Source organism: Puma concolor, chromosome B4 (genome assembly GCF_028749965.1).
Source record: "Puma concolor isolate L17-30 chromosome B4, mPumCon1.1.hap2, whole genome shotgun sequence".
NCBI lineage: Eukaryota > Metazoa > Chordata > Mammalia > Carnivora > Felidae > Puma > Puma concolor.
Window position 1 is genome coordinate 54,310,797 of NC_141673.1, and position 23,059 is coordinate 54,333,855.

Consider the following 23,059-nt stretch of genomic DNA (forward strand, 5'->3'; position numbering starts at 1 on the left):
AAAGAATCTGAAAGACTGTCCTATTTTATATAAGTATTATACAATCTTTTATAAGCCCTGAAGGACAGAGCTATTACAAGCTATTTTAAGCTATTATTGAATACAGTATAAGCTAACTGTGTTGATCAGCTAAAACATGCCTTTTAATAAAAAGTGTGATTTATTACTTAACAGACTAGAAAAAGAGCAAGCACTTGAAGAGGAGTCCCAGGCAGTCCTGAGGTTCCACAATCCGATCATTTGTTCAGTAATACAGCCATTAGGTCATCAAGAATGCTTCATTGACCAAGAGGATATTGACTGATACTGACTTCTATTTAAGTAATGGCATCAGTTCACTGAAATGACAGCTGATTTCTGCACTATGCTTAGTCTCCTAACTTTAACAAATAATCATGTATACCATTATTGGGAAAATGTGTGAAAATTTGTTTCTAAAAGAAATGTATATGTGAATTTTTTGACCTGGCAGTGTATATTTAATGTCTAATGTATCTGAATATACAGACTTGATTTAAAACAAAAGAATTTAAAATTTTTAATAGAAATTAAACTTATTGCTATAAATAATTTGATAAAACAGAATAAAATACGTATCCTGACACTACAGATTTTAATTACTTCAGATAGCCTGAAAGTACTTAAAATGAGTCTTATATTTTCATTTTTTCTAGCAACAAATGTGTTTTCTCCTCCCATCCTTTCACACATTCCTGTTTTAATGTTTCTTTTCTGTGTGAAAAATATTCAATGATAGTATTTATGTAGTATCTAAAATATACTTGTGCTTTATTTACAAAACAAAAAACATAATCATTCTGCACTTGAATACTCTCAAAATAGTAGATCAAAATTCAAAGCATTTAAAATTTTTAGGGAATTCCTTTAAAAAGATGCACACAACATTTATGGTTTTCCAGAACCCATGGCTTTTTGATCTGTCAGGTAATAGATTAATTTTATCTTCCCTCAGAGAAGACAGAGCCATTTAGTTTTAACTGAAGTTTTAGAGAAAAGTGTCTTGAAATATAAAGTAGATAAGCAAAGTGCTGCCCATACCTAAGTTAGATCATCCTATAAATACAATGTAAAAAAAAAAAAAAAAAAAAAAAAAAAGAAGAAGACATCTAATACTATCTCTCAATATTTGGTTATTTTTCTCTGTAATAGTGAATTAGAGGAATCTGAATGGTATACAGCCTAAAAAAATCACTCTACTGACTGCTTCTGTTAAATTTCACTTTCTTTTTTATTAAGCTCTTGCTGAGTCTTAATTCTCAGAAGTAAATAAGCAGTAATTACTGTGAAAAAGAAAAAATTATCCTAAGTGGATTCTTAAGTTTCAAGGACTAAAAAAAAGTAAAGCCCATATGATTACCTTACAAAACTAAGTATTAACAGTTTCTCTGGAAATATCTTAGCACCAAACAATGACTTTGACTACACATTTCAATTTTCAGTGGCTGTTTATAAAAAGAAAACATACTGTATTGTTATAGCTGACTTAATAAGCAATTCCAGGATCTTAAAATGCATACTATTGAATTGACATTTTTCAAAAAAAAAAAAAAAAACTCCATCTAAGAAAAAGTTATTGGTTTTCTTTCAGTGTTCTTAAATTTGTATATCAGAAAAAACTATAGTATGAACCTGATAACAGATTTCAGTTCAAAAGCTACGAATCAGTCAGCAAGCTGCACATTTCCTATTAGTCCAGTTTGAAAACTGTATGTGAAAACAAGAACAGAAAATGGACATCCAACCTCTCCTGTGGTTCAAGGTTTCTCTTATTAAGTCCTTAAACAATAATTCATTCAGTGCCTACTTATACAAAGACTTTTTTTTGCCTCCTCAACTCAGATACTAAGATCCATGCCAGGGAACTTGATGATACAGACAGTAACAGCTAACATTCACTCAATGTTTAACTGTGCCAAGCAGTAAATGCCTTGCAAATCCCATTTAATAAGAAAAAAAGTTGTAGATTTATCATTTTCATTTTATAGATTAGGAAGCTCATGAATAAAGAGAGTCAGAAACTTGCCCCATTAAGCAGCAGGCAGGGCTTCACTGCACAACTCCCCGGGCACCATTCACACACAATGTGCCGGTGTCTCCTGGAGTACCCCTCCAACAGTCTTGATGATGGAGGCAGATACAGCGTCCAGCCATCTGACTGGAAGTTTAGTAATAAATAAGACAGATGCAGTCTCCTGACCTCAGAACTCAGGGAAAACAGAATCAAATTCTCAGGTCCCACGCATGTCAAAATATCTTGGCCAAGAAAAATTAATTAGCATACATAACTAAATTTAGTGGGATCCAGTGATTTAAAAACCAAGAGAAGACTGTCACTCTGTAGCTTTGAACTATGTAAGGGTAAACGTGAAATAAAAAATGAGTTTTTTACAAAGGAAATTATCTTTAACCAATAAAAAGTTTCGTTGGAAAACTAATTTAATTATAAAGTCCCAAAGCAAGTAAATTTTGCTTATGAAAAAATTTTCTGACACACGTGGGAAAAAAATACAGAAACACTTTTACTGATAGTGAAATATCTTACTTTTTCCATTAGGAAATATTAAAGACACCTTATGTCTGAATCATATTCAAGTGTTATAAAATACCATTTAGATAATTATAGAAGTAATAAACAACAGCTAGAGTGAGAATTAGTAATGCAAAATTGCATCAGTTGATACAAATGAACAACAAATAAGGCTTCCTAAGTTTCAGAATGAAGGTATATGTTGTTTTCAAAACTAGTAAAAGCTCAGAAAAAGTTCCTAGTAGTTGAAGTAAATGATTCTACTTGTTCTCACACTGCTAAAGCAGAGCTTTTAAAAATAAAATTATACAGCCTGAGTGGCTCAGTCAGTCAAGCGTCCGACTTTGGCTCACATGATCTCGCGGTTAGGGAGTTTGAGCCCCCATCAGGCTCTGTGCTGACAGTTCAGAACCTGGAGCCTGCTTTGGATTCTGTGACTCCCTCCCTCTCTGCCCATTCCCTGCTTGCACTCTCTGTCTCTCTCTCTCCCCCCAAAATAAAAAGCATTAAACATAAATAAATAAATAAATAAATAAATAAATAAATAAATAAAATTAATAATTTTTTTTCCTTGAAAAGAATTTTGGAGGTTTGTTGTTATTTCTCTGTTTATAAAAACCTGAATCTAACATCTAAATGCGTGTTGTAGATTATAGACATCACTTAAGGTCTGTGCTTTGTTTTGCTGACAGAATAACTTTTCAATTCCCTCCAGGGCACTGCATAAGTAACATGTGCATGGTCAATCAAGGGGGGAAAAGTAGGTACTAACAGGCTACTTTTTCTCTTCACTGAAAATAAAACAGCTATTTTGATTTCGATTGTGGAAAACTGATAACCCTACAATAAATTTTTTTAAACGTCAGATTCTCTTAAAATTTAAGTTTCTACACAATTTGTTTCTCTGCACAGACAACTAGGGTTAAAGAGATCAAGGTTACTGCACAGCTAGATTTCTTCCAGAGCCAGTGAAGAGGTATTCTGGTGTAGCAGAAACCACTACTTTCACTGTGAAAGTTTTCATCATTCCAGCTGGATATAATGCAATCAGCTAATTAGAAAACGATCTGCCATACACAAATCTGGTAACACATGAGTAATCAGAATCTAGTTCCATTCTAATTTTGCTAGAATGTCACAGCGACTTTGCTGGAATTGCTGGCTCCTCGGTTGGCGTTTTTCTGTTTAGCAGTTTGTTTGTTGTGAATTGTGCCAACAATTACCTTGCTGGTTTAGAGAACTCTTTGATTCTGATCTGGTTTTGCCTGCTAGTTGGAATTTGCTCAATGATTTTTAGGTCTGTTTGTTTTAGTAACTTTTTCACAGTAACAAAACACACATAGGTAAAATCTATCTTTTTGCAATTTCTGTGAGAAACATACTTTTAAATTTATTCTTACTTCTTGTTTTAAAATATAAGCTTCCAACAATTCCAGAGCTAAATTTAAGTACAATGAAAAAATACAGATATATATAATCCCATAACTTATTGATTTCCTAATTATAGAAGTACTTCACTAAAGCTGTTATTCAGAGAAGTATATACCCTCTTGTGAAGAGCTGCATAATCAAACCAAAAATGTTGGTGAATAGAAAAAAGAGGATACAGGCAGTTTCTGAAACTCTCTCAAAATAAACCTGAATTACCTTTTCAAATACATCAGAAAGCCCTAAGTTTTTAAAGTAACTGGATGTTTAGAACCTTGGGTTTATCTGAAAGTATGCATATACAACAATCTTGCTGATCCAGAATTTATCTTAAAAAATATGTGGCAAACTAAAAAACTTCCAGAGAACCACACACGTTATTGTTTAGACAGCCACTGAAACTCTATTACCTTCTGGAGAACATCTAAAGCTGTAAGCACAGCTTCTTGTAAACTTGTCAAAACTGCTTCAGTATAAGATGGAAGAATAAAAGGGGACGCGTCTGAACTTATGGGGACTGACACAGCACTATGCAGTGTGACTCCCAGCTTCTGCAAGTCGCCCATGCTGAAACCAGCCTTTATGTGCTGGTAGAGAGCTGGGAATATCTGAGTTAAAGCTGTAAGGAAAGGCTGGCTGGGGATGAAAGTCAATTTGTCAAAAGTAACAGGAGGCTTAGTGCTTTCCGATCCAATTCTATACCAGGTATTCCACGCAGCCCACCAGAGATTCAAATCTTCAAGCTCGTCAGTAACTATGGGTGGCTCAGAGCTGTTGTATCGTCCAAGTTTCTCTCCAATGGAATCTGTTCTTACAAACGGTCTGCTCAGGCCAGGGCCTGATAGGGACCCTAGCAGGACAGGCACAGGTACATTAACTGCAGGTGGTGTCTCGGGCTTATCTGAGTCTCTGACGGGGGACACAATCTGTAAAATTTCCTGGAAGCTTTTCAGGGCAGCCAGAGATACTTCATTGTTTTTGCTGAGTGCAGCTGATTGTATATGGTCAAGAAGAACATCCCATGCTCTTGAAAAATCTCCTGTATCGGGAAGAGAAAAACAAAATCTATCAAAATGGTCAAGATTTCTCAGACTATTGCAAACTTTACAATTTATTTTTCTGCTTAAATTCTTATAAAACTGAAGAAATATGATCAAGTACTAAGGTACTAACAGTGTGAATTAAAATCAATGAAACCTTGGAGCGCCTGGGTGGCTCAGTCAGGCCTCTGACTTCAGCCGTCTGACTTCAGCTTGGGTCATGATTTCATGGCTTGTGAGTTCAAGCCCCATGTCAGGCTCTGTGCTGACAGCTCAGAGCCTGGATCATGCTTCGGATTCTGTGTCTCCCTCTCTGTCGGTCCCTCCTGTGTTCTTACTCTGTCTCTCTCAAAAATAAATAAAAAAATTTTTTTAATTAAAAAAAAAAGAAAATCAATGAAACCCAAAAATCAAGTCAAAATTTTTTTTCAGATCTAGGGACAAACGGCACCAAGAAGAGGATGAGTATATCAATGTTTTGGTCTTAAGAACAAAACTGTATAGGGGCACCTGTGTAGCTCAGTTGGTTGAGACCAATTCTTGATTTAGGTTCAGGTCGTGACCCCAGGGTGGTGGGATCAAGCCCCAGGTCGTGGGATTGAGCCCTGCATCAGGGACTCTGCACTGAGTGTGGAGCCTACTTGATTCTTTCTCTCTCTCTGCCTCCTTCCCTCACTTATGCTCTCTAAAATTAAAAAAAAAAAAAAAAAAAATTAAATAAAAAATATTAAAAACAAAACTCTATAAATGTATATACACATGTTCACACTATTTCCTAGTTATTTCTGCCTACGGAAAACAGAATAAAAATGTAAGAGGGTAAAAACAAAAGCTTTTCAGTAACAACTTTGATTTACTCATCTACCTTTATTTAATGATTAAGATAAGATGTTCTCACTCTTAAACATATTGGAAAAGTTACAAATTATAACAGAATAATATGTATTTTTTTATTGGCCTAAGTTTTTAAAATACACTATGCTCTACTCATGAAATCTCAACTTCACGCCTTTTCATATTTTAATAACCTAGAGCTGCAGAATTCTTTTTTTATTTTGTTGTAGAATTTTCTTAAACATTTCTTCCCAATTACAGTGAGTCACCAGAAGAAAGTGCACCATAAAGAAGAGACTGTCTTTTTACAACTTTGAGTCTAAATCTGCTCCTCTCATGTGAAATGGAGTGTGCTGACCCACCCACAGCAGAGTATGGGCTGAGTGGCAGTTGTTGGCTTCCACTGATCAATCCAATCTCTTGTTCTACTCCTATGACCAGGTAAGCACATTTATGTTGAAGTTCTTTACAGCAACATGTAGTCTGTTTCTATGAAACCCAGCAAAAATGACCTTGTTCCTAGAGCAATTTACCCCAATGGCTTTGTTAACAGAATGGCTTATTACCCACATACATGCATTTAACACAAAAATCAGAAGAACTGACATTTTCCAAAGCAGGGTGACATAAGTAGGCTGTGAAATACATAAATAATTAAGGTTTAAAGTCATTTCACAAAGGCTATAAATGAGTAAATTTTTAAATTTTTCCTCATATTTCTGAGGAAGCAATCAGTTAACAGAAAAGCTGGAAGTAGTTCTGGGATGAAACAATAGGTACTACTCTGCCTATACAGGACAAAAAATAACACCTGGCCAGTTATATGCCTCTTCCTTTCCACGTTTTTTTTTTTTTTTTATTAAAAATTGAGGTATAACTTACATACAATAAAAAACAGATTTTTAAAAAGTTTATTTTGAAAGTGAGAGCACGTGTGTGCAAGTGGAGAAGGGGCAGAGAAAGAGGGAGAGAGAGAATCCCAAACAAATAGGCTCTGCTCATGGGGCTCAATAGGAACCATGAGACCATGACTTGAGCTGACATCAGAGTGGGGACTCAATCTCATATTTAGAATATTCCGTACCACAGGAAGGAAAACCCTATAATTCCTCTTTTAAAATATTCTATATCTAGGAAAAAGTACACATTCTTAAAGACTAGATGTAAGTATATATTGTTCATGGTTATGTTGAAAATATGAACCTTATTCTAAAATAATATAGACCATTTTCCAATATTCAAATTATAAAAAACTACTAAAGCTACACAAACAGCCTTCATTTTTAAAAAACTAGATCTTTATTTATTAGGTTTTACATTTATTTATTTATTGATTGATTGATTGATTGATTGATGTTTATTTTTGACAGAGTGTGAGCAGGGGAGGGCAGAGAGAGAGAAGGAGACACAGAATCCGAAGCTGGCTCCAGGCTCTGAGCTTTCAGCACAGAGCTTGATTTGGGGCTTGAACCCACTGACTGTGAGATCATGACTTGAGCCGAAGTTGGGTACTTAACTGACTAAGCCACTCAGGTGCCCCATACTTTTAAAATTTTTTAATGTTTATTTTTGAGAGAGAGAGAGAGACAGAGAGAGAGAGAGAGAAAGTGGGGGGGGAGGGGCAGAGAGAGAGAGAGAGAGGGAAACACAGAATCCGAAGCCAGCTCCAAGCTCCAAGCTGTCAGCCCAGAGACTGATGTGGGGCTCAAACTCATGAACCATGAGATCATGACCTGAGCCAAAGTCTGACACTTAACCAACTATGCCACTCAGGTGCCCGAGGTTTTAGCTTTTAAAACAAAGTAACTATCATGGAAGTTTTTTTGTTTTTGTTTTTTTAAGTTTATTTTGAGAGAGAGAACATGAATAGGGGAGGGGTAAAGAGAGAGGAAATGAGAGAGAATCCCAAGCAGGCTTCACACTCAGGGCTCATATTCATAAAGTGTGAGATCATGACCTGAGCCAAAATCAAGAATCCGACGTTTAACCAACTGAGCCATCTAGGTGCCCTATCACAGACGTATTAAAAATGATGCTTATTTGGTTAAAACTCAGCAAATATATAGTTAAGACTGGTACATCTCATTTTATGTAAATTTTATATGGAAATAAAAAACTAAGATTTTTATATACATTTAACATTAAGCTCTAGGAGAGCAAAAAGGATCAAACATTAGAGACCACTTTTGGTAAAAAAAGGAAAAAATGAACATGAAGAACACACAAAACTGCTGATGGAAAGAATAAATATGCTTATGCTTTAACATAAACAGGAACAAAAAAGCCAAATGTAAAATAATAATTTGTAAAAATGCAATAATATGTACAGCATGCTCATAATTTTATAAACCAGTATTTCTGTTCCATTCACTTTTCTCTACCCCCCTCACCACTATCATCAGAACTGAAGGTATAATCTACACTGGGGCTTCTCAATCTCAGTATTATTGACATTTACACATTCTCTCTGCCTATAAAATTCTTCACATTTCATCTTACCCTTGCCTGATGGAAATACTACTGACCATTCAGACCTCAGGTAAAATACTGCTTCCTTAGGGAAGCTTACCTGGAACTCATAGGCCTGATCAAATAACTATTATAAGCTGACAAAGCACCACTCCTTTGTAGCATTTATCACTGTAGCAATTTTGCATTTATTTATGTAATTTCAGTTATTCCCTTATGCCCATGACAACAAAGATGTTGTGTATTTTATTCATCATTGTATCCCCTAGAGGCTAGCCCATATGAGGTAAATTACACATTTTCTCAACGAAATGAATGAAAATGTGTACGCTTATGCACACACCACACATAAACAAAAACTGACATTAAGACTGATTATTCTTGGGAAGTAGCATTATATACAAATTTTTTAAAAATCTCCTACATTTTTCAAATTGCCTTTAAAATGAGTTACTTGTTTAACTAGAAGGAAAAATGCATATATACCTAAAGGTTGCAGTAAATATCTTCTAGTGTTAAAGATTCTTGCTACTCCGGCCAATGTTAAAACCCAGGTCTCTGCCCACTGCTTCTCTGCTGTGTCCCTTGAATGATGAATGAGAATATTCCCACCTCCAGACTCAATCTTTTCTTTGTCTGCAGTGGTAGAAGATTCCCGAACTCGGTCCAATAGATGAAAGAGAACCTGAATATTTATAAAAATGCATATAAAAATAACATAGCTTAAATAAAAGCATAGCAATTAAGAATTGTCACAACAAAAGTCACAAGAAATTATATCAGACAGATCAATCCAATATATTAGAAAAAATAGAAGTATTATATTAAGTTTATACTTGAAGTTATAGAATATGAAAAATGTTTTAATTTGATTGGATATTTTCTAAGACTTGTTGACATATCAACAGAGCATCTATGGGGTAATGTGTAAGAAGGGACTGAAGCTAAGGAATTCAGTCCAGGCAAAAAACAGAATTATAGAAGACATCTAAATAGAGGTTATAACTCAAGTTTCAGGACTAGATGAGGGTGCTTGAAAATATCAAGCAGGAAGTGTCTGGGACTTGGAGAATGTTTACATTTAAAGCGTAGATTCAGGGGAAGGAGTTGAAGAAAAAAAATAAAAATGAAAAAGACAAGCAAAAGCATTCTGTGAAACAGAAGCCAAGGGAAGAGAAATTTCAAGGAGAAAATAGCCAACAGTATTAAATGCTACCAAAAAAAAAAAAAAAAAATGAGTAGGATAAGAACTAAACTTAGGGAGAACATTTTGGCAATTAGAAGACTACCTGTGGCCTATGAACAATTTCTGTGGTTCTCAAAATATGGTCTCAGAACCAACAGCATAGCATCACCCAAGAAATTCACAGACATGCAAATTCTCAGGCTCTGTGCCAGGGGGATCAAAAAAAATCACAAACTCCGGGGGTCTGGGGTTGGTAAGACTTCAAGGGGACTCTGTTACTAAGGTTTAAGAGGCTTTGAATTAGAATAATCTAGAAATCATATTAAAAGGTCAAGAGAATGCAGGGGAGGTGAGGAAGGAAAAAAAATCACTGAGAATTAGGCAGCAAGATTAACAATAAAGCTGTTTAAAATGAAAATAGGAATCAGAGAAAATATCAGTTTGTTTTTTAAAATAATAGTAAGGGAGACTAAAGCATGTTTATGATCTGAATAAGAGCCAATAGAGCTGAAACAGAACACAGGGGAAGGAGAAGAGATTTTAATTATTTTTATTAGTAAATGAACATTAATTTTTTAAATGTTTATTTACTGATTTGGAGAGAGAGACACAGCAAAAGAGAATGTGAGCAGGGGGAAAGGCAGAGATAGAAGGAGAGAGAATCCTAAGCAGCTCCACATCATCTGCCCAGAGCCCAAAGCATGGCTACATTAATTTTTTAAGAAGACATTCTGGAGTCTTTTTTATTAAATTGAAGAAAAATTGTTAAATACAATTAGGATTTACTATGTTGCCTATTACCAAACTTAACTGATCTCAGAAATTCACAAAAGCAGTGTAAAGACGATGAGCAGAATTTTATTTATTTTATTTTATTTTTCAGGTTTATTTTTAAGTTTATTTAGTTTGAGAGAGAGAAAGAAAGAGAGAACACACATGTGAGGAGGGAAAGGACAGAGTGGGAAAGTAAGGGTTATAAGCAGGTTTCTGCTGTCAACACATAGCCCAACACGGGGCTTGATCCCATGAACTGTGAGATCATGACCTGAGCCAAAATCAAGAGTCAGATGCTTACCTGACTAAGGCACCCAGGTGCCCTGGAACAGACAGAACCAAAAAGGAAAGCAAAGAGGAGATGCTCACTAATAAGCTGTTAGTTTTGTAAAAAAGTCTTAGAGGATAAAAAAGAAAAAATGAAACTGTATATTTAATGAACAAACATACAGAATTTACCACTTAGAGGTTACTTCTGTTTGCTTAGTCTGCAAGTAAATTTCACTATTGTTGATATTCTTTCATTTATAAAATTTGTAGTTGATTACATTTCAATTATGTGGTTTTGCCACTTGGAAAAACAGGGAGAAAAAAGGGACAAAGGCAGAAATCAGAGACAGATATTAAGAGATGAAGATAGAAAAAGAGAGAATACGCTTTCAATATGTAATTTGCTCCATGGTGTAACTTATAGCAGGACAAAACTAACATTTTGTATGGCCAAAAGCACAAATGCAGGGAAATTCTTCTTTAAAAATTAATAAGAACAAATTTAATTGAAAAATTTTTAAATCTGTCTCAAATGCTAATAACTCAGGCTAATACACAATACCTTCCAAATAACAGTATGCCATGTTGAATGCTGTAACAAAGTTCCATGTGCACCAATTGTTGAAAACAGAGTTTGCCCTGCACTTTTCCTCACAGCAGGACGGGGGTCCACACATAGTTCACCCAATTTTGCATAAAGACACAGCCACAAGCAATCAAACGGTGGTGCAGGGTGGAAGGGCCGATTTAAAACCACTCCTTTTTCTTCTGCCTGTTTTTGCTGTGCTGCCTCTTCTTTATTTAATTCTTTTTCAATAGTTTCCCCTCTTTGGAAAAAATAATCTGAAATATTCCACTAAAGAGCAAAGTAGAAAAATACCATTTCACTCACAGGTTTTATTTTAAACACATAAATAAATATTCAATACATGATTGGTTGCTTTAACTTTCAGAAACAAAACCTTAAAAAGTCACTTCAGAAATTTCTTTTCTAGCAGAATAGATTTGAAAACATCTCTGTCATATGTCTCCATCTGATTTCCGGAGAATATGGGGAAACAATCTTGTGCTGACATTAATATTTTTAAATATTTTTGTTATGAAACATTTCAAGAACATACAAAATAAAACAAAACAAAAAACAGGGAAAATGTATCAACATATCAATGTACCCAAAACCTATTATTAACATTTTGGCATATTTATTTCGTGCCTATATTTTATAAAAAATTAACCATGATACTATTATGACACCAAAAAAATTATTAACAGTTCTTTAATATCATTTAATGGCATTTTATAATTTCATAGAACAATTACTATATCCCAACGTAGCTTATGACCTCATTCTCAACCACAGTACAGTGTATGAATTAATGAGAATTACACCAATGATAAAAATGTAGAGAATCCTATAAACATAAATATAAGAGTGACACCAGGCAGTAATATAGTCAACACTGAATTAAATACTCTTTGGGAGGGATTCTATATGTGTGCTTATTTTCTTTCCTATGATTACATTTTAATAGTAACTTATCTAGCTTATGAGGGATATCTGACTTTAAAATTTTCTGGCTTATAGAGGCGTCTGGGTGGCTCAGAAGGTTAAAAGTGTCGGACTCTTTCATTTCAGCTCAGGTCCTGATCTCATGGTTCAGGAGTTCAAGCCCCACGTTGGGCACCTCGCTAACAGTGCTGAATCTGTTTGGGATTCTCTCTCCCTCTCTCTCTGCCCCTCTCTTGCTCATGCTCCCCCACTCAAAAATACATAAACTTTAAAAAAATAAAAGTAAATAAATAAAAACTTTTGGCTTATAATAAACTTTTAAAAGTGTAAATAATTGCCTTTAAATGCATTTATATTGGAAACACCTTTGTTTATTAATGTAATATTAATAACATCCTAACTTAGATTTTACTTCTACATTCAAAGTGAGTAAAATGAGGCTCAAAAGGTCAGTCATTAAACAATTAACAACAGGCACAGAGAATTAAAATACAAGTATATCTGTTCCCACAGTCAAGGCTCTTCCATTAACATATGCCTTCTAGTAGCTAACAAAGCAGAGTGGATGAACTACAGGACCATGTAAAGACTTTTATTGGAGCTTTATTTACTAAATAAGTAGTACATGAAAATGTTGCTACTAAAACAATATTGAAAATCAATTAATCCTTACACGAGAGTCACATAAATATTTCTCTTTTATGTACTATTACTTGTTTACTAAATCCTCTCATGACAAACCTTTTAAAGCGAAATTTCAGCTCAATAGATAAAGATTATTCCAAATATTCTATCAATGAATTATTTCTTAAATTATGTCATTTAATCCTTCATGCAAAATCAAAGTTTAGCACTTAAATGTCATTCAAACAACCCCCATAAAACAAAAAGCCTATTTGCTTAGCATTCATTCTTAATTGCCTAACAACGATTTCTAAATTATATGATCACAAGAAAGGCAGTAATACTTACCAATAAACCTATTGAAGTTAAACTAATATTAAGTTCTTGGTTATGAAGTCCAAAGCTACCTGCTACATCTACAACAATCTGCAGGCATGTGCAAGGCATTGTTGGTAGAAAATCTGTCACAACCAACTGAAGACACTGGAATGCAGTTCGTATCAAAGATTCTCTAAAAAAAAAGAAAAATAAATATATATTTATGCACTTAAATGTAAGTAAAAATATACACCTTACAATAATTTGAACCAAGTTAAATTCTATTCTAAAATTTGAACAAGAGGGGTGCGTGGGTGGTTCAGTAGGTTAAGCATCAGATTCTTGATTTCAGTTCAGGCCATGATCTCAAGGTTCCTGAGTTCGAGCCCCATGTCAGGTTCCTCGTTGACAGTGGGATTGTCTTTCTCTGCCCCTCCCTTGTTCATGCTCTCTCTCTCTCAAAATAAATAAAAATAAACTTTAAAATTTGGACCAAAAAATCTCCCCTAATATAGGTCATACAGTATTTTAACATCTACATAATGTAAAAGAGATACTTATACTTAAATAAATTAACAAACAAAACTGAAGAAAGGATGTTGTATCAACCAGCCAAACAAAAGTTAGACATTAACAAAAAAAGGAAATTGACTATAGCTACTTTCTCACCACTATATCCCACAAATCTAGCATGGTGCCCAGCATATGCAAATAGACACTTAATGAAAATGAGTTCCCCATTCTTTTTTATGTATATCTCATTTAAAATAATCCATCTAGTCTGCATAAGAAAATAGTATACTTTGAATTTCAAATGAAGAGAATAAGAAGTATTTGACTTTAGAGGCACCTGGGTGGCTTGTTCCTTGAGTGACTGACTTTGGCTCAGGTCACGATTTCATGGTTCATTGAGTTCAAGTCCCTCATTGGACTTGATGCTATCAGTGCAGAGCCCACTTCAGATCCTCTGGCCCTCTCTCTCTGCCCCTTCCCTGCTTGTGGTCTCTCTTTCTCTCTCTCTCAAAAATAAATAAACTTTTTTTTTTTAAAGAAGCATTTGACTTTAGAGAGAAATGGCAGTGGGGAAAAATAATAACAAAAGTGAATTATAATAGCTAACACTTACTGTTTGCTATGTCATGTACTTCCTGTTTTACATGTACTAAATAATATCTTACAACAACATCCTATTTTATAACTGCACTGTAAATTAGGAGAAGAAATTTTAGCTTGATTTAAGCTATCGCTGGCTTCCTTCCACTTGAATCATCTCAGTATTTTGTAGAATTTAAGGAAATTTACTACTACAAATAAGTAAGAAAGATCAATTTTCCATAATAGATAGTCTCAAGCATTTCAACCATACAAAACTCCTCAACTAGTCATCATGTAAGATGGCATGAGTTCTGCTGCAGAATGAGACAAATATATCCACACATCTAATAGACCTTTCCACTGCAATGTTTCACTTTAAACTAAACAAGTCCATTTTGCTCTTCCTTCAGTATTTACTACTTAGTTAATACCACCACCATTCATTAAGCTGCCTAAGTCAGAAATGTGGGAGTCATTCCTTATTCTATTTCCTATTTCACCCTTCACCTCTATAGTCAATCTGCTAAGTAGCTCAAATCCATCTCCTCCTTTTTTTTTTTTTTTTTTTAACATTTATTTATTATTGAGAGACAGAGAGAGACAGAGCATGAGCATGGGAGAGGCAGAGAGACTGGGAGACACAGAATCCAAAGCAGGCTCCAGGCTCTGAGCTGTCAGCACAGAGCTCAACGCGGGGCTAGAACTCACAAACTGGGAGATCATGACCTGAGCCGAAGTTAGATGCTTAACTGACTGAGCCACCCAGGCGCCCCATCATCTCCTCCTTTCTATCTCTAGAGAGCACTACAGGCTCTCTCATTTCCCCCCACCCCTCCAGGGTACTGTTAAAGTGATAGAGCTCAAATGCACATCACAATGTTCCTTTGCTTAAAACTCCTAAATGTCTCTCAAATGGACTGAGGACAAATCCAAATACATAGATTATAAAAGCATGTAAGGTCCCTCATAATTTTGGCTCAGCCCCACTCCAGGGACACAGGCTCTTCCCACTGGAATCCTATTCTTTGGAGCATAACAGACTATTCTTATTAGGATCCTAACATAGACCTTGTTCCTTTTCCATAAGATTCTAGTTTTAGAGCAAGAGCTACCCAACTGTGTAATCATAGAAACTAGCAAGCATAGTATTTAGAATATACTAGGCACAGAATAAATGAACAATAAAATTTTAAAAGTCACTTAAAAGCAAATTCTTAGATTTCCCAATATATGCAGAGAAGTCCTAAGTGTTAATTTATATCTTATCAAATATTTATTTTAATAATATAAACCCCAATCTTTGGATGTGTTACAAAATTTTTTAGGTTGGTGCATTTATATTAATTATGAACTTTGTATTCTTGTACAAATGTCAAATAAACAGCAATTTTTCCATCCTTCCAAAACAAAGGTGAGCCCTAATAATTCACTCCAGCCAACTGGAGGTAGGATTAAGAAAAAATGATTCTAGATCTTAGACTTAAACAGGAAGGGTATACATAAAAAATTACCACTTCTGCAACATTTTAGGATGAATTCATTCTTTACCTCTATTACTTTCTGGATGTTAGTTTTAAAAACTTACCCTTGATCATTTCTGATTGCTCCCATGACTCCAAGCACTAATGGCCATCCAGGCCCAAGACTGTCTCCCTGACTCTGAAGAATCTGTAACACACATTCTAATTGCTTAAGTCGGATATCTGGATGGTTAATACTGGACATTTCTTTCAATGGGTTCAATAAAAGCAACTGTAGTCTCTGAAAAGAGGGCAGGAAACTAATTAGAAAGAAAAGCTTTATTGTTACTTTTTAAATTTAAATTCACCTCCACTCAGACTGTAAGAGTAAATAAAAACTTTTCTACTAAAACAAACACTGATTTCTCTGAAGTAATTAAGAGATTTATACGTCACCTTTTTTTAAAATAAGAGAAATAAAAACCTATCTTTAACATGTTAAATTTCAGATTAAATGGAGTGACTATGCGTTAAAGGACACTAATTAAAGACCCGTATAGAAATTAATCTCAATAAAGGAAATGTGTCTATATACATCTAGCTATATCTGGAGAGAGGAAATAATCCCCAATTTCTAAAACTATCTTTCATAATTTACTCTGTTAATATACATCACGTTTTGTTTGTTTATTTTGAGCAGCAGGCAAAATATTTTGAGCAGCAGGCAAAAGTTTATTAGAATATACAATTAGAAAGGAAGAATAGTAGGAAAGCTCTCTTTACAGAGAGGGGACACTCAAAAGTGAATGCCCCTATATCACATACATTTAAATTTAAAATTCTTAATACTACTAAAAAGTGAGTAAGTATGGTACCCATTAACAAAGACAGCGTCAAACGATTAGAATCCACTGGAGTAAAGACAGCATTCTTTTCTAGTCCTTTCAAGACCTGAAAGCACTTGCATCATTTTTACCTGTTTTCTCTTCAAGGATTCATTTATTTGGTTCACTGATTGAAAAAACATTTAAGCTCTCACCTATGTGTCAGGTATTACAGTGAATAGGATTTGGATAAGGGTTTTCTTTTCAAAAAACTTAAACTGTAACAGGAAAAAAATATGAAGTCACTAAAATTTAAGCTGTATAAGAACATATATCTTTTCTGTCTTGCTCATCATTCTATTCCAAGAGCTAAATCACTGGGTAGCATCTTGTATGTACTCAGTAACTATGTATTGAGTAAATTTATAGAATACAATCACCATCTTCATTCCTACTCAATCTTCAAACAAAAGAACTTCAGTGGACTTTTAAAAAACCGTATAAGAGATCTATAAATGATTCTATGAGTCAGGACAAAGGACTCAAGACAAAAATAAATTGGGGAAGTACTAAGGAACTTTTTAAATTATTTAAAAATAAAAACCTATTTTATTGTACTTGTCTCTTCTACCACTTGCTTTTCTCCCCATGTAAGGATAATTAGAGAAAAAAATTAGGAATAGTTAGGGACCAAAGCAAGGAGGCTAATAAAGTAGGGCCTCAAAATAAAGTCTTAGCAATGCATGAACAGGGAAAACTTCCACAATGGGAGCCCAATTCTAAGTAATTTAGCAGCTTTAATTCTGTGTCATTCACAAGAAGGTTTTCATGACTTTTAATAAAGATAATCCTAAAAATCCAGACATACCAGTCTTCTGTATGATATCCATGGCCTACATATAAAATGTTAAACAACACCCATTCTCAGAATATCATCGATTTGATAAATTAAGAAAAAGACTACACATAGGAGAGGATGATTTTGCATTAAAAATTTTTTTAAAACAAGGTAACTTTTTTTTTTTTTACCTGGTTTTGTGAAAGTGGAGGATCATGACTAAATGTTAATCCTGCTTTAATAAGTGAAGTTAAAGCTTCTGCTCCCCATTCTCTCATTCGAGAGTTTGGATGCTGGCACACCTGAAGACAAAACATTGAACAAAAATTAAATATTTAACTTGTACACTTAAGCTACATATCACACATCAACTGAGAAAAGAAAAATTTAAATATAACATTTTGTATTCTTTCACATTTTAAAAATTATATGAAATGTTCACCAATAAGGGCTGAATAAAAAATTGTATCTAAAATGGAAGTAAGCTTACCTTCTGTATAAGGGGCAAAGGAAGCAATAGAGAGACAGAAAATAAAAGATGAAACTAAACAAGTCACAGAAAAAAAAGGATTTCAAAAAAGTAAATTATATCATCAGAGTAAACAAAAGCGGCAAGCTGATACTAAGGTTCCTAATCAGGCCAACCCTCATAATCAAATATTATGCTAAGATTTTAAAAACTTATTTTTGTGCCATTTGATGAGAATGTCTAGGACAAGAAAATCTGCATTTTTCCTCTATAGTAATTCATAAAAGTAATCCCAACAAAATGGGGAAAAAAAAATAAAGAAAAGTTCAAGCTCATTTGTTTCTCTTATTAAGAGTAATACCTTTCCTAGCTTACTAAAATAATACAAAATGATCGTGGAAACTAAACCTAAAGTTCACATACACACGCATACTAACAGAAGCAACCATTACTGAGAATCAGCTAATTATTACCAGTCACTCCAACTTGAACACAAGAGTATACAAATCCAGATGAAATTCCCTGGCACTATCTACAATTAGTGATACCACACAGGCTTTTTCCCTTTAGAGAAGAGCTATCTCAGAATCACAGGAAAGGTTATAGAGGAACAGTGTTTATAATGACCTCTCAGCCCCAAATGCCTTAAAGTTTCAGAACTAGCTGAAACTGAGGTGGATCAAGAGACTCTGTAACAAAAGAAAGAGGACCCAAGCTAACAGCTAGAGGAGACTTCAGAGATTTCACTGATGTGTCACCCATTATCAGTGCAAAACACCAACCTATTCCTTCCCCAAGGCAATCATTGCAAAACTTTAGTCCCTAATGAAATACACAGACATAAAGACAAGGGGGAAAAAAGTTAATGTTGATTGTTCACATGGTCATCCAGAATCCGTAGTTCAATGTGTCTATCTTTATTCTTAACAAAAGTAAATACAGCATTTAAGAAAAAAGAAGTTACCTCAAGTAGATGGCCAGTTAGAGGTCTCCAAAGAATTTCTATTCGGTGCATGTTAACTAGACCAGTTTCTAACAATTTGGCAACAGCAAAAAGAGATGGTTCCTAGAGAGAAAACATATTGCATTTTGATATTGTAAGAAATTTTTAGTACCTCAACTATAAATAAAACTGACGATACTCTGAAAAGCATGACTATAATTAATATATAATTAGTATAAATTAGCAATAATCATAACAGAACCTTAGTTATCATGAGACAAGACTTTCTGAAACCCACCCTCAAGTATCCAGGATAGATTCTAATTATAAAATTTGGTTAGGAAGAGAATGCTTTCATGAGAAAAAAGTGAAAAATTCAAAATTATTCCAGACACAGAGTGGCTACTCTTCTGACCAGAAGGAAAGATACATTCTGTTATAGACTAAACTGTGTCCCCTTAAAAAATATCTATGTTGAACCCTACCGCCAAGGTGATGGTCTCTGGAGATAGGGCCTATACGGGGGTAATCAAGGTTAAGTGAGGTAATAAGGTGAAACTCTGGTAAGATAGGATTAGTGTCTTAAAAGAAGAGACACCAGAGAGCTTCCTGGCATGCTCTTGAGCACTCCTTCCCACCATGTGAAGACCCAGTGAGAAGACTGCTATCTTTCAAAGCAGGAAAAGAGTCCTCACTTGAGGACCACCATGCTGGCATCTTGATCTCAGACTTACAGCCTAGGCTGATTGATATATATTCTTACTAGGGCAGTCTTCAAATGTCCACGTTTTATGTGTGAATGTCAGGAAGTATGAAAAAATCCAAAAAGAAACAACAGAGACCAGGGGAAAGAAGTATAGAGTCAGGAATGAGGCAGATATTGGAACTGTGAGTTTAGGAAATAACAGAAAAAATACCAGAGACAGGTGACAAACCCCTCTCCTCAGTTGCTAGCATTTCACCAACCAGAAAAGGAATCAGTATTGTTTTAAGACAAATTTGGCCAGGCTGACCTTTGCTGCATGCACTAATGTTACAGGCACCCTAAAAATTTGTGTGGTAGAAGAATGTACCATTGTAGAAACAGTATGATACAGTGGTTAAGACTGACATTTGTGAAGTTTTAATTGACTAGGACCTCATTTCAACTCTACCACTTAATAGGTACGTAACTTGAATAAGTTACTACTTTCACTAAAATTTTTTAAATTTTTTTAATGTTTATTTAAAAGCAAGAGAGACAGAGCATGGGCAGGGGAGGGGCAGAGAGGGAGACGCAGAATTCAAAGCAGGCTCCAAGCTCCGAGTTGTCAGCACAGAGCCGGAAGCAGGGCTCGAACTCACAGAACATGAGATCGTGACCTGAGCCGAAGTCAGACGCCCAACCGACTGGGCCACCCAAGCGCCCCTCACTAAAATTTTTTAAATCTATACGATGGGGTAATAATATACAGAGACAACCACACGTTAGAAAGTATCTGGCAGATAATAAGTCCTCATAAATGTTGCCTAGTATGATTTTCTCCTCCTCCTCCTCTTTCTTAGCCCCAACATGGGGCTTGAACTCACAACCCTGGGATCAAGAGTCAGATGCTCTACCAACCAAGCCAGCCAGCCACCCCATTCTTCTGCTAATTCTAACCAGGATGAACACAGGAATCGTGTGGCATTTAAAAAAATGTACAAGCTCAGAGTTTGGAGCCTGCTTCGGATTCTGTCTCCCTCTCTCTCTGCCCCTCCCCTGCTCACACTCTGTCTCTCTTTCTCCCTCTCAAAAATAAATAAACATCAAAAAAAATTTTTGTTTTTAAATGTACAAATGCCCACACCTCATAACCAGATTCTTATTCAGAAAGCCTAGAATGTATTCCCGGCATTTGCATTTTTAAAAAACTCCACAGCAGACTTTGATGCACACAAAAGTTACAGCCACTAGTGAAGTGGTTAAGAATAAAGCTCTAGAATGAGACCTATGTGGGTTCAAATCCAAGTTCTAACAATTACTAAATATGTGATCCAAGGCAGATTACTTAAACTCTCTATTTTCATATTTCTTTTTTTTTTTTTTTTTTAATTTTTTTTTCAACGTTTATTTATTTTTGGGACAGAGAGAGACAGAGCATGAACGGGGGAGGGGCAGAGAGAGAGGGAGACAGAGAATCGGAAACAGGCTCCAGGCTCTGAGCCATCAGCCCAGAGCCTGACGCGGGGCTCGAACTCATGGACCGCGAGATCGTGACCTGGCTGAAGTCGGACGCTTAACCGACTGCGCCACCCAGGCGCCCCGACTATTTTCATATTTCATCTGTAAAAAAGGGAAACTACCGCCAAACCTCACAGAGTTGTTTTAAATTATTAAATTAAACATTTAAGTGCCTGGCATACAGTAAACTATGAAGAATATTTTTGTCATTGTTATACTGAGTTTGGTAATATGTCTGCACAAGTATCATCCACCACACCTTCTTTCAGGGAAGAATTTGCAAGCTTCATCATAAGCTACTTCTCAACACATTAGCAAAAATTCCTGAAATGAGGACCAAAAATGAGATGACTTTAAATCCACACTAAAGAACACTGATATATATATCTTTCACTTTAATTTTTTAAAAATTTTTTAATGTTTATTTATTTTTGAGAGAGAGAGACAGAGAGACAGAGAGAGAGAGAGAGAGAGAGAGAGAGAGCGCGCGATCATGAGCAGGGGAGAAGCAGAGAGACAGAGGGAGACCCAGAATCTGAAGCAGGCACCAGGCTCTGAGCTGTCAGCGCAGTGCCCAATGCAGGGTTAGAACTCACGAACTGTGTGATCATGACCTGAGCCAAAGTCAGATGCTCAACTGACTGAGCCACCCAGGTACCCCAATATATGTATCTTTAATCCCTAGAATGTTTAACTCACTCAGAAGAGCTGACATTGTCAAAGTTTTTTTTAATAATGAAGAAAAATATAAAAGTTTCTAATTTTAACATCTGCATATTTATAATAATTTTTATAAACAGCACAACTGAATAATAAATTGTTCTTTGCCTCCATTTAAACATTTTTTAATATTTTTATAACATTACAACATTAATACATGCAGCAAAGGTCAGCCTGGCCGTATTTGTCTAAAATTTTTATAGTTTATATTTTTATAAATTTTTATTTCCATTCCACATTTGTCACTTCGCTTTACAATATTAAATCCTAAAAGAGAGAAACGAGAATCCATTCTCAGGTACATAATCTCCATTCCAACGCATCCATTTTTTCAACATTTGTTCCTTCTAAGCCTCCCTGAAATATATCTGCTCCAACCACTCTCTTGAAATTGTATTCTTCCAGCATAATTATAAACATCAAATCCCTATTTTTTCTCAATTCTCATTGATCTTGACTTCTTGTAACATTTTTCTTTTGATTTCCATGAACTTGCTCTTTCTTATGTAAATTATACCATTCCTTCAATATCCACCTCCAATCACAAACCAATTCATGTTAATTAATCTTAATTCTTTTAGTAGAAATATGCATTTAGAAACATCTTCTATAAAAGGACACTAAAGATTCATAGAATATGTCTCACATCACTTAGTATCTATAACTATTTATTTAGACTCTTATACCATTTAAACTGCCACTTAACCATGAGCCAGTAGTTCACATGCTGTTAGAAAGTAAAAATCTTAAATATCCTTTATATTTCTTAGCACTATCATGTATACAGTACACATACCATGGTTACTGAGTTAATACGTAAATTCTCAAGACATTACCACAGAAACTTGCTCAGATTTCATTAAAGTACTCTATTAAAAATATATTTGTGCGTTGAGTTAATCTTAAAGATTCAGGATTATTAAGGATATCAAGAAATTTACTACTTTACTGTATTTTATATTACCCATGCCTTAATTTGGAGTAAAGTATAAAACATATTTTCAAACACCTACATGTTTATGTAATACTCTAACTATATGCTATAATATATGAAACTTCTCCTTAATAAGACCTCATTGGTTAATCTTTAAATGAGTCCTACAGATGACAAGCCACAATACAAAGAATTATAATTGAAGACTAAGCAGACAACATAATTTTGGATCTTACAGATACATGTTAAACAAGTTACAAAGCTGCATTCTCTGCTTTTTAATCATGTTCTAGGTATCTTCACTTATTTGTAAATGGTTACATCATATTTATTTTAAAACACAGAAGGCATTTTATTTTACATAATTTCTAAAATATAAACAAATCCATATATTCTTGTGCTGTCCAAGTATAATAGAAAATGATATTTTGATTACAGAAAGAAATGCTCTTGAATGCCAATATTCAAAAGTACTATATTCTATTCATTCAGCCAATGAGTAAAGGAAAAATTTAATTTTCAAGGTAGGGAGAATCATTACCTTTACTAAGAAATGATTAGCTCCTCATTTC

At 34.7% G+C, this 23,059-nt stretch overlaps 1 protein-coding gene across 5 annotated transcripts in view; it reads right to left on the reverse strand.

Annotated features, from left to right (window-relative positions):
- The window catches only part of MON2 (MON2 regulator of endosome-to-Golgi trafficking), a 118,931-nt gene that overhangs the window by 25,953 nt on the left and 69,919 nt on the right, over positions 1 to 23,059 (reverse strand). For all 5 annotated transcript variants that reach the window (XM_086712922.1, XM_025927061.2, XM_086712921.1 and 2 more), the window contains 7 exons: positions 18,652 to 18,753; positions 17,410 to 17,520; positions 15,682 to 15,857; positions 13,032 to 13,194; positions 11,112 to 11,405; positions 8,806 to 9,004; positions 4,387 to 5,015 (listed from right to left, as the gene is read on the reverse strand). In XM_086712922.1, the coding sequence (XP_086569048.1) occupies positions 4,387 to 5,015; positions 8,806 to 9,004; positions 11,112 to 11,405; positions 13,032 to 13,194; positions 15,682 to 15,857; positions 17,410 to 17,520; positions 18,652 to 18,753 (1,674 nt within the window). The remainder of the gene's footprint in view (positions 1 to 4,386; positions 5,016 to 8,805; positions 9,005 to 11,111; positions 11,406 to 13,031; positions 13,195 to 15,681; positions 15,858 to 17,409; positions 17,521 to 18,651; positions 18,754 to 23,059) is intronic.